General features: G+C 37.0%; 2 protein-coding genes across 3 annotated transcripts in view; one reads left to right on the top strand and one right to left on the bottom strand.

The window, feature by feature from the left end:
* CDK17 (cyclin dependent kinase 17) overlaps positions 1–4726 on the top strand; it is an 88727-nt gene extending 84001 nt beyond the window's left edge. The window contains exons 15-17 of the mRNA XM_070410861.1: positions 771–861; positions 2375–2452; positions 2954–4726. Of these exons, the coding sequence (XP_070266962.1) occupies positions 771–861; positions 2375–2452; positions 2954–2991 (207 nt within the window). The 3' untranslated portion in view covers positions 2992–4726. The remainder of the gene's footprint in view (positions 1–770; positions 862–2374; positions 2453–2953) is intronic.
* A 5139-nt stretch (positions 4727–9865) lies between these two features.
* The window catches only part of ELK3 (ETS transcription factor ELK3), a 63978-nt gene continuing 57045 nt past the window's right edge, over positions 9866–16798 (bottom strand). For both annotated transcript variants that reach the window (XM_070410859.1, XM_070410860.1), the window contains one exon: positions 9866–12393. In XM_070410859.1, coding sequence (XP_070266960.1) covers positions 12295–12393 — 99 coding nt within the window. In that variant the 3' untranslated portion in view covers positions 9866–12294. The remainder of the gene's footprint in view (positions 12394–16798) is intronic.

Here is a 16798-nt window from a genome sequence, read left to right as displayed (position 1 = left end):
CCTTGAATAGTCTGAGGCAGGTAGCTGCTGTCATCTATCAACTATGTCACGGCCATGTTCTCTGCAATTCGTGTTTTCTTATGTTCTCTTTGTCTTCCTTATACTTAATTTCTGTACAAGGTGCTGCACCTCCAAATAGCATTCATATCATCATTTAAAGCAGGGAGAAGAGAGAGTATGATGCTTGCGTCAGCCACATTAGCCCTTTTGTGTTTGAAAAGTCAAAGCTTTTCCAGAAATCCCTGTAAGGTTTTTTTCAAAACTAACTCTTGTTGGCCAGAACATTAATTGTAAGAGAGTCTGGGAATTGAGGAGCAGAATTATCATAATTAGCCCAAACTAGGACAGTCATGATTCATGATCCATCTGTTGGAGTTGAAGCAATGGACACCTGAAATAAATCTAGGTAATCTATCAAGGGAAAGGGGGAAATGGGTATTGAATAGGTAATTTAATAATGTCTGTCACAGAGATATATTTCCAATGATCCTTTGGTGTTCATGAAGAAAAGTAACACCAAAATTCAAGTATTTTAATTTTTCATCTCTTCAAACAATACAGGGAATCTAAATTTTTAGGTAAGCTCCAACTTTATCTTAGAAATTTGGGGCTGAGATATAGTCACTAATAACTCAGAGCATATCTGTGGCACCTCCAAATTGATTCTTTGAAAATAGTGATTGTATCAAGTAATCAAAGTAGTGTTAACTTCCCTCCTGTAACAGTATTTAGAGAAAAAGTTAATGATGCAATTCTTTGCTTTTTCACAGTATGAATCTAAGAAAAGAGTTCCAGCAGAAGAAGCCATGAAACATGTGTACTTTCGAAGTCTGGGACCAAGGATACACGCCTTACCTGAAAGTAAGAGAAATTTTAGTGTTCTCCTCCTCCCCCTACACCTTCTTTCTTTTCGTTTGTCCAGGGTAGGAGACTGAGGTGAATTAGGGGATTAGGAAGAGATTGCTGTGGTTTTTTTGTTTTGTTTTTATTTATCCTCACCCAAGGATATGTTTTTATTGATTTGAGAGAGAGAAACATCAATGTGAGAGAGAGACATTGATCAGTTGTCTTCTGTACAAGCCCCAACTGAGGATCAAACCCGCATCCTGGGTACATGCCCTGACCGGGAATGGAACTTGCAACCCTTTGGTGCACGGGATGATGCTCCAGCCAACTGAGTCACCCAGCCAGGGCAAGATTGCTGTTGGTTTTTAAGCCTAAAATTATAGTCTTCTTGTAATTAGATCAGAATTTCTTTATGTATTGGTTGCCTGTGTTTTAATTTATTTAACACTGAGCACATTGCCACTATTCTGTAAGAAATCAATAGTACTTAGGCAAGAGTAATTAATCTTAGTGGACTTAAGTTGGAAATGTCATCTGATGATAGGCATTGTCATTAGTCCCAATCTGTATTGCTTTGGTTCAGAGTTGTTAAAAAAAATGGATTTCAGGCAAAAAAAAACAACAACAATGAAACACAACCAAAACATAAGATTGTTTTCTTGTGAAAGTAGAGTTCCTTTTTAAGACATAAAGATGATTTTCTTTTACTATTGCCTTGACAGTAGTGAGCCTACTGTTAGTTACTAAACCAGCCCATTTCTTGTGCCTGAGGTAACTGCTTGATTCTACTCATAACATTCTTTTTTTTAATTACGTCAATATTTTACTTTAAAATTAAGTAAATTAATTTTGGGAAATTAGAATATTTGGGAACTGAGCTTCTAAAATCTTACATTATTTCTCATTTACTAGACAATATTGATTCATCAAAGTTTGCTTATTGGAATCAAGACTTTCCACTTAGAATTTACAATATAGTTTTTAATGAAAGATTATCTCTCTGGCAGAGACTGAAAATGAGGAAGGTGAATTACAGGTGTTTTTAAGATGATACTTACATTTCATTATTAATATCAAATTTCATAGTTTAAGGTAGGCAGTTATGTACAAACCTAATCCTTGTTCTTATCTAAAAAAATCTGAAGACAGTTTGAGGACCTGATACCTTCATGCCATCATAGGAGGGAGGAAAAGGACAGAGGGAGGAAAAGCAATACATTTTGATTACGTCTTCCAACTCCAGTAGATCCTAGAAATATCAATGTATAGTCTCCTTAGAGAACTACATACTCGAAGCATGATTTAAAGCAGAAATGGGGGGTGGGGTCCTAAAGAGAGATTATTTTTTGGTTTTCTTAAAACATTGGGGCAAAAGGGAAAATATTTCAGCAGAGCTATAACCTTGTAAATGTAGTATAAATGTTTCATGTTGAATCAATATTCATTTTTAAACATTTGTCTATAGTTGGTTTATATTTGTTTTAATACTGTTAGACCTCACCTGATAATTCCTGTCTGTGCATTTTAGGTGTATCAATATTCAGCTTGAAAGAGATTCAGTTGCAAAAGGACCCAGGTTTTCGAAATTCTTCTTATCCAGAGACAGGTGTGTTTGTCATAAACCATTTCACGTGTCGATCATGAAATTATGCATGGAACCAACTTTTTGGTTTATAAGTTGATCAGTAAAATTATTGATGTAAAAACCAATGTACAGTGCATTCCACAACTGTGTATGTTTAGCATTGCACATTCTCAGTAATTCTTCAGAGAGAAATCTGACTCAGTCAAGTCAGGGATCCTGAAAGCTGCAGATGGCACAGAAACCTTTTACAAGTGGCCTGGCTTGATCATTGCACATGCCATCCTGGTACCTGAGGCAGAAGACACATCTTGTGCTTCCCTAGTCATCAGGTTCATCACTTCGAAGCATAGAAGCTGTAGACTGACCCCATCGACAAAAGGGTCATTTAAGACAGTATTGATCACTCTTACCGTGGAAAATTAGCTTTGCTGGTGGGAACATTAGCATCCTAGAGTCACCAAATACTGTATGTGGGATAAAATTGAACCTCGAACTGCCTCATAAAATGACTTTATATTTTAGGACATGGGAAGAACAGAAGACAGAGCATGCTCTTTTAAGTCTGATAACATGGTTTCAAGCCCAGCCCCCAGCCTTTCTTATCAATCAAGGACTCAGATCTGAAGGCAATTATTTCTTTTGGTGGACTTGGAATCTCCGTTTGTCTACACTGTCCTCTTCACAGTGGAGTCTTTTTATTTCAGACCTACAGATTGTTTTTATATTTGTTGTCACAGTGTGACAATTTTTTTGTACAGTTGGTTTTAAGGTCTTCTCTGCCATTAGAGCCAGTAGGTTACAGCTATTGATGTAACTGTAGCTGCAATTTTTGTGCAGGACTGAAACACAGTGCATTATTTATTGCGGAATCATTGCTGCTAAATAACTACTGTCTGTTTATTTAACACAACAGTTGAATGCCTGAAGAAGTTGCAGTGGCTTTATTATGTGAATGCATCTGTTTCTCCTCATGAATTGTTTTACTGCTGCATTTTTGTTTGTTTTTAAAATTAAACTGCGGTGTTTTCTGGAATGTAAATTCAGCTTTGCTTAACAGTAAAATAAGTGAGCCATCTTGAACACTCTAAGTTCATGCTATATAATCTATATAATTTTTTTATTGAACATTGGCAAATAGAGTAGCTAAGAAATTGATAAGCACGTTATGTTTAGGAAAACGCAATGCAGAAGTTGATTCAAGCAAGTGAACACCTGACATTTTGGGGATCTCACATTAGATACCAGAAAATTAAAGCACCAAAATTATTTATTTTTACCTTTCCTCATTTTAGAAATATTTACTGCATATTATTGGATATTTTTTACTAATACACTTATCTATTTTACATCGTGCTTTAATTTAGTTCAGACGAAACCATACAAGTCCAAACATGAGAGGTCTTATTTGTTTTAAATATAATTCTTTTATTAGAAAGGATGATATATCATTGAGGAACAATTTATTTCATTTGGGGGTTGTCTGTATGTGTATATTTTAATAACATTCACTTGGAGTCAGCTGAAAGCTGTAATATGTCTTTGAAATGAGCCATGATAAATACAAATGAGAGAAGAGAGAGCTTAGAGGATTGTTTTAAAGCATTTTAGATATCTGTTTACCAGATACAAAACTACAATTTTAATTATGCATCTCTTTGAACATCATAAACACACCTTGGTGTTAGTAATAATGTTTTAAGCATTTGTGTTAACTTTTAGGACTATTTGTTTAGTGCATCTTACAAACTACAAATCTTAATTGGTATATTTTGAGGTGGTCATGTAAATTTTTGGCTTATATATCATGAAAATAGTCATAACTTAATTTTCTTCCTGACACTCATTCACTGTAAAACATTCAGGGGTCCTACCATTTCTGTTCAGGAAATCTTGTAGTTTATTGTTATTTAACAGTATTAAGTGAATTTTTGTATATTTCATTTTAACTTTATTTGTGAATAGTGATTGTGGCATGCTTAGGGTGTTATTTTAATATTTCATGATAGTGAAATTTTAATTTTTTAAAAAAAATTTCTGGAAGAAACAGATTTATGTGTAATGGTGAATATTGGACCACTACTGCTTTTCACGTTTGTAAATAAGTTTTATGTTAAACCCTGTAGCCTAACAAACTGCTGTTATTTCTAACTGACAGACATGTATTAGAAGGTTATAAATATTATGTGAAATTCCTCCCTTTTGTTTTGAAATTTATAATAACAAAATCTTCATGTTGTTAAGATGTGGTTTTGTTGTCACAGTTCTTTCTGGGGGGAAAAGGCTGTGGTGTAGGATGGGATCACTTTTTTTTATGGGACTCATTGATTCTTGCATATAAAATGTGAAGAAATATAACCCAGTAGTTATGTAAAATTCTTCCTAGGAAGTCTTAGGAATGTTTATTTTATTAAGGAATTTTGGTGGGATTTTTTGTTTCCTTATTTGTTTTGTATTTTGGGGAGTTGTTGTGTGTGTGTTTTTTTATACTTGAGTACCATTCAGATCCTAGAAACTCTTCAATGAAGAGAATTGAAATTCAGAAATTTTTTTTTGAAATTTTTATTGAATTTATTGGGGTGACATCCTATATAATAAAAGGGTAATATGCAAATAGACTGAACGGTAGAACAACCGAACAACCAACCAAAGCGTAATATGCTAATGATATGCTAAGGCTGCTCAACCTCTCACTATGACATGCACTGACCACCAGGGGGCAGACAGTCGACCAGTCGCTATGACATGCACTGACCATCAGGGGGCAGATGCTCCAACTGGTAGGTTAGCTTGCTGCTGGGGTCCGGCCAATCGGGACTGAGTGAAATGGGCTGGACACACCCTGGAGCCCTCCCGCAGTCCCTCCCTGGCTCAATCGTGACCTGGTGGGGTTCCTCAGCCTGGCCTGTGCCCTCTCGCAATCTGGGACCCTTTGGGGGATGTCAGAGATCTGGTTTCAGCCCGATCCCACAGGCCACTCCCCTTAGGGGGGCGCCAGATGCAGGGCTCATGGCTGGTGAGCACTGCTGTAGCAGCGCAAGCCTCTCCCAATCAGGACTGTTAGGGTGCGAGCCCACGGCAGGCACAGTGGGGCCAGGATGTGCGGGAGTGGCAGGTAGGAGCTGCAGGCAGTATTGGACTGCAGGTTTCAGCCTGATCCCTGCAGGCCACCCAGAGGGAACCCACCGGTGCACGAATTCATGCACCGGGCTTCTAGTTGGTTAATAAAATTATATAGGTTTCAAGTGTACAGTCCTAAAAATATTTATCTGTATATTGTATTGTGTGTTCACCACCCAAATTGTTGTGAGGTTTTTTTGTTTGTTTAATCCCTTCACCTTTTTTACCCAGTCTCCCAACCTCCCCCCTCCTCCATCCCCTCTGACACTTGTCAGTCTGTTCTCTGTATTTATGAGTCTGTTTCTATTTTAATTTATTTTGTTCATTATATTTCACATGTAAGTGAAATCATAAGGTATTTGTTTTTCTCTGACTGGCTTACTTCACTTAGCATAATGCTCCCCAGGTCCCTGCATGCTGTTGGAAAAGGTAAGATTTTCTTCTTTTTTACAGTTGAATAGTATTCTATTTTGTAAATGTACTAGTTTTTTTTATCCACTCATCTACTGATGGGTACTTGGGCTGCTTCCAAATCTTGGCTATTGTAAATAACACTGCAATGAACATAAAGATGCATATATTCTTTCGAATTAGTGTTTTGGGTTTCTTCAGATATAGTTCCAGAAATTGCTGGGTCATAAGGCAGTTCCTTTATTAATTTTTTGGAAACTCAGAAATTTTGAATCTTGAACACTTATGATTTGTCTTAAGTTGACAAGGTTCTTAAAGATGAAACAGAATGACTTGTTTTTCTTCCAAGTGATGTTGTTTTCTGGAATATAAACTCATTGAATTTATCACTTTATATGGAAGTAGCTGGATTTTTATTGGTGCTTTATCAGGTGATGTTTACCTTGTTAACATGCTATAATTATTATCTTTTGGATTCAAGACAATTTATGAAGGTTTTTTTAATGTTTTTGTTTACTATCTTTTTAATAGTGGTAAAATCCATTTAACAAAAAAGTTGCCATTTTTTACTCATTATAAATATGCAGTTCAATGGCATTAGATTCACAATATTGTACAGTAATTACCACTATTTCCAAAATTTTCATCACTCCAAACAAAAGCTCTGTACCCATTAAATAAGCCTTCATTTTTCCCATACCCCCAAGTTCCTAGTAACCTCAAATATACTTTTTGTTAATGAATTTGCATATTCTAGATATTTCATAAAAGTGGAATCATATTGTATTTATCCTTTTGTGTCTGACCTGTTTCACTTAGCATAATGTTTTAAAGGTTTAATGATGTAGCATGTCAGAAATTCTTTTTTACATGGCTGAATAATTTTCTGATACGAATATACGATGTTTTGTTTATCCATTCATCTGTTGATGGACCTTGGGTTTTTCTCTCCTTTTGATTACTGTGAATAATGCTGCTGTGGACATTGGAAACTTTTGTTGAGTCCTTGTTTACCAAATTCTTTGAGTTTATATACTTAGGATTGGAATTGTTTGGTTACTTAGTAACTCTATGTTTAACTTTTTGAGGAACTGCCAAACTGTTTTCCAGAGCAACTACACTATATTACATTCCCAATGGTAATGTGAGAGTTCCAGTTTCTCCTCATCAATCGCCAACACTTGTTGTTGCTATTGTACTAGAGACCTGGTGCACAAATTCATGCGCAGGTGGGGTCCTTTGGCCTGGCCAGTGATTGGGCTGATCAGGGCCTTCTCGTGGGAGGTTGGCTGTGGGAGTGCACTGACCACCAGGGGGCAGCTCCTACGTTGAGTGTCTGCCCCCTGGTGGTCAGTGTGCATCATAGCTAATGGCCGGTCATCTAGTCATAAGGGTCGCTTAGGCTTTTATATATATAGATTCATTCTAATGGGAACTTGTGATTTTTTCATTTCCCTAGTAACTATTGATGTTGAGCATCTTTTCATCTGTCATTTGTATATCTGCTTTGGAGAAAAATGTGAATTCAAGTCCATTGTCCATTTTTAAATTGTGTCACTTTTTTGTTGTTGAGTTGTAGTTTTTTTTTGTATATTCTACATATTAGACTCTTATGAGGTATATGATTTGCAGTTTCTTCCAGTCTGTGGATTGTCTTTCACTTTCTTAATGGTGTCATTTTGGTGTGCAAAAGTTTTAATCCTAATGAAGTCCTAATGTATCTATTTTTCTTTTGTTGCCTCTGCTTTTGGTGGCATATTTGTGAAACTATTGCCAAATCCAAGGTCATGAATATTTTCCTGTTTAAGGTTTTTATACTGTTACTGCTTACATTTAGAGCCCTAATCCATTTTTAATTAATTTTGGTATATGGTGTCAAGTAGGCCCAACTTATTCTTCTGCATGTGAATATCTCATTTTCCCAGCACTATTTGTTGAAAAGACTATTCTTTTCTCTCTGGTCTTGGCACTCTTGTTGAAAATCAATTGACCATAGATGTGAGGGCTTATTTTGGCTTTCTTTATTCTATTCTGTTAGTCTAAATTTCTGTCCTTTGCCTGTACAATGTTTTGATTACTTGTGATTTTGTAAGTTTTGAAATCAAAAAGTGTGAGTTGTTTTTGTTCATATAAGTATTGTTTTGACTCTTGAGGTCCCTTAAAATTCTATATAAATTTTAGGATGAAATTTTTTTATTCTGGAAAAAGAAAATGTCATTGGGATTGTAATAGGAATTGCATTGAATCTGTAGGTCCCCACTTTGGATCTTAACAATGTTGTCTTCTAATACATGAACATAGGATGTCTTTAATTTCTTGTAGCAATGTTTCATAGTTTTCAGTGTACAAGTCTTGTGTCGTCTTAAATTTATTCATTATTATATTTGACTAGAGGCCCGGTGCATGAAATTCGTGCACGGGTGGGGGGGTCCCTCAGCCCGGTCTCCACCCTTACGCAATCTGAGACCGCTGGCTCCTAACCGCTCACCTGCCTGCCGGCCTGATCACCCCTAAACCCTCTGCCTGCTGGCCTGGTTGCCCCTAACTGCCCTCCCCTGCTGGCCTGATCGCCCTAACTGCCCTCCCCTGCCAGCCTGATCACCCCTAACTGCCCTTCCCCGCCAGCCTGATCTCCCCTAACTGTTCTCCCCTGCCAGCTTGATCACCCCTAACCACCTCTGCCTCAGCCCCCGCCACCGTGGCTTTGTCTGGAAGGAAGGCAGGATGACCGGAAGATGTCCAGTCGACCCCGGTCTAATTAGCACATTACCCTTTTATTAGTATAGACTAGAGGCCCGCTGCGTGAAACACGTGCACTGGGCGGGGGGCCCTCAGCCCAGCCTGCACCCTCTCCAATCTGGGACCCCTTGGGGGATGTCCAACTGCCGGTTTAGGCCTGATCCCACAGGAATCCTTCTTACATTCCAGGACTGCTGGCTCCCAACTGCTCGCCTGCATGCCTGATTGCCTCTAACCATTTCTACCTGCCAGCCTGATCACCCCCTAACCACTCCCCTGCCAGCCTGATCGACACCTAACTGCTCCCCTGCCAGTCCAATCACCCCCAACTGCCCTCCTCTGCCAACCTGGTTGCTCCAACTGCCCTCCCCTGCAGGCCTGGTCACCCCCAACTGCCCTCCCCTGCTGGCCTGATCGCCCACAACTGCCCTCCCCTGCCGGCCATCTTGTGGCAGCCATCGTGTGTGAGGGTGTGACAGTCAATTTGCATATTTCCTCTTTATTATATAGGATATTGTAGCTAGAATGGTTTTCTTAAATTTTTCAGGTTTTTTATTGCTAGTATGTAGAAAGACAAATTATTTTTACATGTTGATTTTGTATCCTACAATTTTGCTCAGTTTATCAGCTCTAACTTTTCTTTGGTAGATTGTTTAGGGTTTTTTACATATAAGATATCTATAAATAGTTTTATTTCTTCCTTTCTCATTTGGATGTTTTTTTTTTCTTTCTCTCCCCTCTTCCTCCCTTCAGGCTAGGACTTGCAGTACTGTGTTGAATAGAAACAGCAACAGAGGATATCCTTATCTTGTTCCTAATATTAGGGGAAAAGATTTCAGTCTTTAACCATTGAGTATGATACAAGTTGTAGCTACAAGAATAAAGGGTAATTTTTCCCCCTCCTCCATCTCAATATAGAACAGTTGCTAGAACTTAAGATTTTAAAGATCAGGGGACATTTTTTAAACCCATTTCCTTCTCTCCAATTCATTTTCAATGATTTTGTTTTCTTAAGTATCTGTTCAAAGCAGATTACATATACATAGCATGTTTTGATAATATACCATATTTAAGTCTAGATGACAACTCATTTTCTAAAGTGTACTCATATGGAAAAATGAAATTTGGATTATCCCAAATAAATGGAAGTAAACTGACCCACTTGCCTTTTATCACAAAGTATTTATTGAACAAAAATAATATAACAGTAAAAATGATACATATATGAAAGGGAATGAAGATTTGCAGTCAGAGAAATGATGTGTACAAAGAGACCAATGTTTAGATTATAGTTCTATAAAACTTGAGCCTTAGCAATTTAACACTGATCAAGCAGACATATAAAAAGGAAGAAAAAATTTAATATGTTCTGTGAAACCTATTGTCTAAAATAGTTGATTAAAAAAAACAAACCACACACATACACACACATGTAGAATGAGGCAGAGCTTTAAGGGTTATACTTCAATACCTCTAGTTCTTTATTTGTTTTATAGTGAGTTTTTGAATTACGGTATTTTTCCATTTCCAATAAATGTATGTTATAGTATTTGGAGGAAGGGAATACAAGAATCAGAGATAGTCATTTGAATTTTCCAGTCAGTATTTACATTTAAAAATATTTTGGTTGTGATATTTGTACATAGGACTTCCTTTTTAATTAGTTTCTATAAGACTCTTGCATTTGGAGTGCATTCTTCTCTTATCTGACAGTTTTTTAATGCTGTTTTTTTTTTTGCCTAACATATAGTTTTGGATTGGTAGTTACAGCTGAGATGGGGAAGCAGAACTGGACTGGGCACTGGGCACTGTTACCTCCGATGAGCTATGTGGCCTTAGGCAGCTTCTCCTGTGCAACTGTCCGCATCTGGAAACCTGGGTAGGACGCATTCTCAGTAAATATCAGCTGGACCAGCTATTTTGTACAGAATTATCCTTAGCCCATGACAGTAGTGTCTGTTTGTGGATTCTGGAATCAACCCCATTATTTTATTTTCAAAGATGCATATTGGAATGTTTGGGGTTTTCCTCCAAATAAGGGCATACATCCCTCACATAGAGATGCTCAATTCCAATTGAAAATCTCAATATTTATATCATAACAGAATTTTAGATATTTTTGAAAACCCAAGGAATGTGTTTTTACAAGCTTTGTTTTATTTATCCTTGCTGTTTAATGCCTGGTTTGGAGCAGTTAATTATTTAGATACATGTTAAATTGGTTTCTGTTACTTATAGTTAAGGATGATAATTAATCTGATCTTGAATTGCATGCACTGGGCACTTTCCAGTTCTCTTACCATTAGAACTTTGATAATGTACAGAAAGATGCCTTAGATGGGTGCCTGCTGATTTTTTGAAGGAACAGAAAATACATTCCTATTGTCCCTGCTCTCAACTCCACTACACAAAAGAATTACTGTTTAGTGTTCCACATTGTTACATAATCAATTCAACATTGATGAGGTTTCTGAAGAATCTTATATTTGTTGCATCAGGTTTCCTTCATTCTCACCCTAAATTTAGTAATAACCTCTCAGGTTTCCACAAGCAAGGCTATACCCATACACATGAAGATACCTGGTATTACAAGATTGTTTCTTCATTGTTTTCATCACGAGTCTGTGAGCCTCTTTCAAAGGATAGGCTTTTTAAATGTTAATAGTTCAGGGGGTTTAGAGAAACCTTACCTCATAATGATATAGGAAATGTATTGGAGGGGTGTGATTCTTTATGGAAAACGGGGAGAACCAGGGCTAATTTCTTGAACTAAGAATATGCTAACCTCGGAAATACTCCAGGAGTATGGATAGAATAATCTTGTAGCTTTTCCATCAGGTGGTTTTGTTTGGGAGGAGTCTAAAAGATTGTAAACAGCTGGTAAGCAGCTGGGAGGCTAGCCTTTCAAAGTTCCTTTCTTTAAAAATGCACTTTCAAACATTTTCTTTCATGAATGTTTGTTGTCTAAATATGGCTTAGTTTTTTCTTATAAAAACATTACTTGGACATTACATTTATTGAATTTCAGTTCAAAAGAGGCTCTAAGGCAATTCTTATAATTGAAAGCAAAAGAGAAAAAGTAATATGAATATGCTTTCATATTGCCTACTTGTGAAAATAATGAAATTCTACTAGAGAGCTGTTTGATACTAATCTTTGTCTTTCAAACATTTTCTCTAAAAAATATATAAATCATTTACATTAAACTAAATGCAAGGGAAGGCACAGCTGGTTATAGTGTATAAGCAGTTCAGCATATGCAGAATTAAAGCGAAAAAGCTTCACATCCTTATTAGTTACACTGAAAGCCATTAAGAAAAGTTCTTCACTGTCAACAGTGTTCAATACTTAAGAGCTAAGAGGATATAAAAACAAAAACATTAAAATTCACTTAATGCAAAACAGATTTTCATATATACTTGAATATAAAAAAAAAGTTTTAAAAATGCTAACATATATCTAGACATCCATGTTATGAAAAGTGCAAACCAAATTAACAGGGTTTCACAAAGTCCTTCTCATGACACAGGTAAACTAGCCCATGGGGACAAATTTGCTTCATCAGTGAATGAGTCTTTCATTGTGGCCAGATGTCATCAGGACTTCTGAGAGGTCGAAGAAAGCAGTACTGGAGAAGCAGCTCTGTCCAGGCTGGGGATTGGCACTGGCATGTGGCCATTGAGCAGTGTTGGGAACTGGTGGGGACAAAAGATTTTTCAACAATTACAAATCTATTGGGAAGAACTTGAGTTCTTTACATTCCTAGATAGACTGTAGTGGCTCAGTTCTGTCATCATCGCTGTGATAAAGGTAAGTTGCAAATGAGTAATTGGAAGAGGACAATGAGATCAGGATTATGTACAGCAAACAGAAGGGCACAGAAAATTATTTTTTCATAGTAGCCTAGGTATATAAAATATGTACTTCATTTGAAGTATGTTCTAACACTATTTTTTTAAAGATTCCAAGCTACTGCCCTAGCCAGTTTGGCTCAGTGGTTGGAGCACTAGCCCTTGGACTAAAGGGTCCTGGGTTCAATTCTGATCAAGGGCATATACCTCAGTTGTAGGCTCGATACCCATCCCTGGTTGGGGTGCGTGTGGGAGGCAACCAATCAATGTGTCTGTCTCTGTGTCTCCCCCTCCCTTCCACTCTGTCTAAAAGTCAATGGGAAAATAATCCTTGGATGAGGATTAACAACAACAAAAAGATTCCAAGCTACATAGAATGTTGATTTGTTTTAATATTTAAAAAATTAATTTTGAAAACCACAACTGACTCTTTACATATAAAGCAGTAATTTCTAATACTGTAATTTGAAATTAGCCATAAACTTTCCAGAGTACTACAAAGTTGCTTCCCTGTAACTACTAAAAATAAGGAATTTTTTTATCTTAAAAGATTTAGAGAGCAAGAATCTCTTTATTTGGGGGCTGAGAAAGTATTCTTTTTAATTAAAAGCATAATATCAAACTTCACAGCGAGGTTACCCATACATGATGAAACATTAACTTCAGTATTATTGGTAACTAAGATGACAAACAGGATAAAGGTATATATGCTTTGATAACTTTCAGGTCTGAAAGAAGTACAACAGCTATATTCCAACTGAACAAGAATAATTAAAGGCTTCAACTAGATGTTCATTGTCTAGGATGACATGTGTCAGAATGATCTCTCTCTAGTTTAATTTATCAGGACTTAATAGGAATTTAATATTAAACTTCACTTCAACACTAAATATCAAACTACAGAGTCCTGTACACATTAGAAGTACAATAAATATTTGTAGAACAAGTAAATGTACTTTCGTAATTTTCAAGCTATTTTAGTGACAATGCGTCTGGTGCCTTACAGTTTATCAAAGGTTGTCATTTCATTTGCTATCTAGAGCCTGTAAGGTTACGTTTGGTTTTCCCCATTTTATGGAGAAAACAAAGAGTTCAGAAAAGTTCGGAATTGGCTAAAGGTCATAGGTAATAAGCAGTAAAGCTAAGTTTTAAACTTTCTGTGCCAAACGGCCCAATTTGTTTTTTGTAGGGCTTGAGGAGGGGAGTGTTGTCTAATTACTGTTTCAGTTTCTTCAATGGTTATTGGCATATATAGGTTTTTGTTTTCTGATTTTAGATTTTTTATAGAATTTGATCCATTTCAACTGGGTTATAAAATCTACTTGCAAATCTGTGTTCCTAACCACTGATCCCACCTAGAGCAGCGATTTTCAACCTTTATCATCTCATGACACACATAAACTATCTTAATTAGTAAAATCCTGTGGTACTCCAAAAAAAAGATACAATTTTGATTCATTCACACTGGACGGCTACTGTTGTATTGGCTCTTGTCATCTTATTGGACAACCTAAGGGAAAAGAGGTCAGTGCCTGCCCCTCACTAGCCACGTCTTGATGCTTTAAAAATTCTTGCATCATACTGGTTGAAAATCGCTGACTCGGGTAAACATTGGAAAAAGAGGTTTTGAATTTTCATTCTCTTAATTTATTTGTACCTCGTAGTGGTTCTGTCCATCTTACTGGTGTTTTCAAAAGAGTCAGCTTTGGGGTTAGTCTCTGTTTTTAAAAATATATTCGTGATTTCTGCCCTTTTTTCTTTATTTCTATATGCTCAGTTGTCACAGTTTCTCTTGGTTAGCCTGCCTTTTCTGGCATGTGTCATAGCCATCTTTATTGGCGCTAAACCTACCCCCTCGTCCCTTTTCTTAAATTTGCAACATTCCTCAAACTTTTCTCTTATACTGGACTTAGCAGTCATTTCCTGTTGTTAGAAGTACCACCAATGTCTCTTCCCTACAAAACTTGCTCTTCTGTGTGTGCCTTTAAGTCAGTGAGGATGGTGGTTATGAGTAGTACAACCCTAAACTTAACTTAGAGCTTTGCCACTTAATAACATGTGATCTCGGTAAATGGAAGCAACATCTCTGGGCCTTAATTTCTTTAAATATTACTATTTTGAGTATTAAATGAGAAGCCACAAAAAGTGCTTATGTCTGGTATATAGTACATATTAACTACTGTTATTAATAGCACTTTTTAATCACTTAGTGATCTTTCTAGAGATTGTCTTACTACCTCCAGCTTTAAAAGACTTCCATTATCACTTAAGAAATTAAGGTAGGAACTCCTCAGCATACTATTCAAGTCCCACAGCTGCTTTTCCAATCTTGACTCCTACTACCCAGTACTTTCCTGAACAGACTGTGTACTTCCATATTGAAAAGCTCTATTAATCTAAAATGTGCTTTACTCTTTGATAAAATCCTATCCCTTCTTAGCTTAGCTCAGGTGCACCTCCTTGGAGCATTTGTCCACTACCCAGCAGGAAAGAGCTATTATTGTTGGGTTCTTATAGAACTTTGTTTACACATTTATTATTCACATACTATATAAACCCTAAGTCCCTGCCTCATAGCATTACAAATATTTGCTGGGTTATATTTATTGAATTTAAAATTACAGAAAACAATCTCAGTGAAAAGTTAATTAGCTTCACCTTGTCTCAAGATCTATTTGTACTTGGTTGACTTATTCCAAATTTGATCAACATCTATTTCAAAAATGGAACAGACATCCTACAGACAAACGTGAAATGCTAAACTGTCCAGTTGAAACTGATGTCACTTTATTTGTACATCAGGTTTGTATTTTTAGATTTAACACAACATGTCTTTGTCCTCTCTCTCCAAGACATGTCTCGATTACAAAGCATGCCTCTCCCAGGAAGGGAGATACCTTCTCTCCTTCCCCTCAATTCTTCAGTATCTGCTATAACAATTCTATCAGGGGACCTTCTGTGCAAAGACTTATCAGCTCTGTCATCTGTCACTCTACGGATTCTGATCTACTTTTCTAATCATCACAGCAGGAAATTTGCCAGTGCCATTTAAGACTTAACTGTATTTTTTCTTCTTCCTCCCATGCATTTATAGCATATGTGAAAGAGGCTTGTTATTTTTAAAGAAAATTATTTCCATTAGTTGAAAAGAGACATTGTTGATACTCACGGGAATTTTGAAAATCTATCATTTGAAGTGTCTAATTTTAAAAATCAAAGTATAGGGAGCTTTTGAGATCTTGCTCCCTGGCATATGTCATGTTTGGCTCAAACTCTTATAAAAATTCTCCCCCCAAAAAAGTATTATTCCTCTCACTATGTTTTGTTCTTTACTATATTCAAAACTGCTAATGTCAACTTTTACCTGCTTAGATACTAAACCTTTTCTACCCCATACTCAACTGCTCTTATTATAGGAAGAGTAATAATATTTGAAAAGATTTTTCCTTAGTCTCATGGACCCAAACCAAAAAGAGGATCCAAGGCCCTGTCAGCCATCCAATCATGGTTGCATGAGTTGTACAGGGGTGGGCAAAAGTAGGTTTACCATTTGTATGGAAAATAATACAGTAAATAATAATACAAGGATAAACTTTTGTGTATGCACAACTGTAAATGTACTTTCGCTTAATGCAGTTTGAACAGCTGCAGAAGAGGGGGCAGGTGCATTTTGTAAAATTGAAATTGTGAGCAGGTAGCCTTAAAATGCAGCAGTTTCTTCTGCAGAATTCTAAATGTAAATAGGAATGACTGGTCTGCAGTGGTTCTCCAAGTGTGGTTCCTGGAGCAGCGGATATGCTGATAATGCACAAAATCACTGAGGACACAACCCATTGTTCCTGTGGGGAGTATGGGCTAGAAAAGGTTTAGTATCTAAGTAGGGAAGATATGCCAAACAACTCCCAAGTAATAGTTTCCCATGGCTTCCCTGGGAGGTCACCACACCCTGCACCAACCAGGTGGCAGACTTTCCAGTAAGGAGGGAAGTGAGAGTCCATTCCTTACTCACAGACATCTACTGAGTCCCACAGAGGCCCTATGTCGGAGTCTCAGGTTAGAGTAGTACTGCAGCCCATGCTGCCATGGTGGGCACTGCACACAGACCACGCAGCTCCTTTCTGCTTTACTCCGGAGCTCTGACCTGAGACACTGCTTGCAGGAAGCAAGGTCTTAGCTTTCCATCAAGTTGCTCATCTAAACTTACTGAAACTACATTTGCTCACTGCTGTTTGCTTGCTTTTTCTAGTTT

The sequence above is a fragment of the Myotis yumanensis genome, unplaced genomic scaffold (genome assembly GCF_028538775.1).
Source record: "Myotis yumanensis isolate MYYU_CA2020_CCGP unplaced genomic scaffold, mMyoYum1.0.hap1 SCAF_3, whole genome shotgun sequence".
NCBI classification, from domain to species: Eukaryota; Metazoa; Chordata; class Mammalia; order Chiroptera; family Vespertilionidae; genus Myotis; species Myotis yumanensis.
This window is presented reverse-complemented; position numbering and strand designations above follow the sequence as displayed.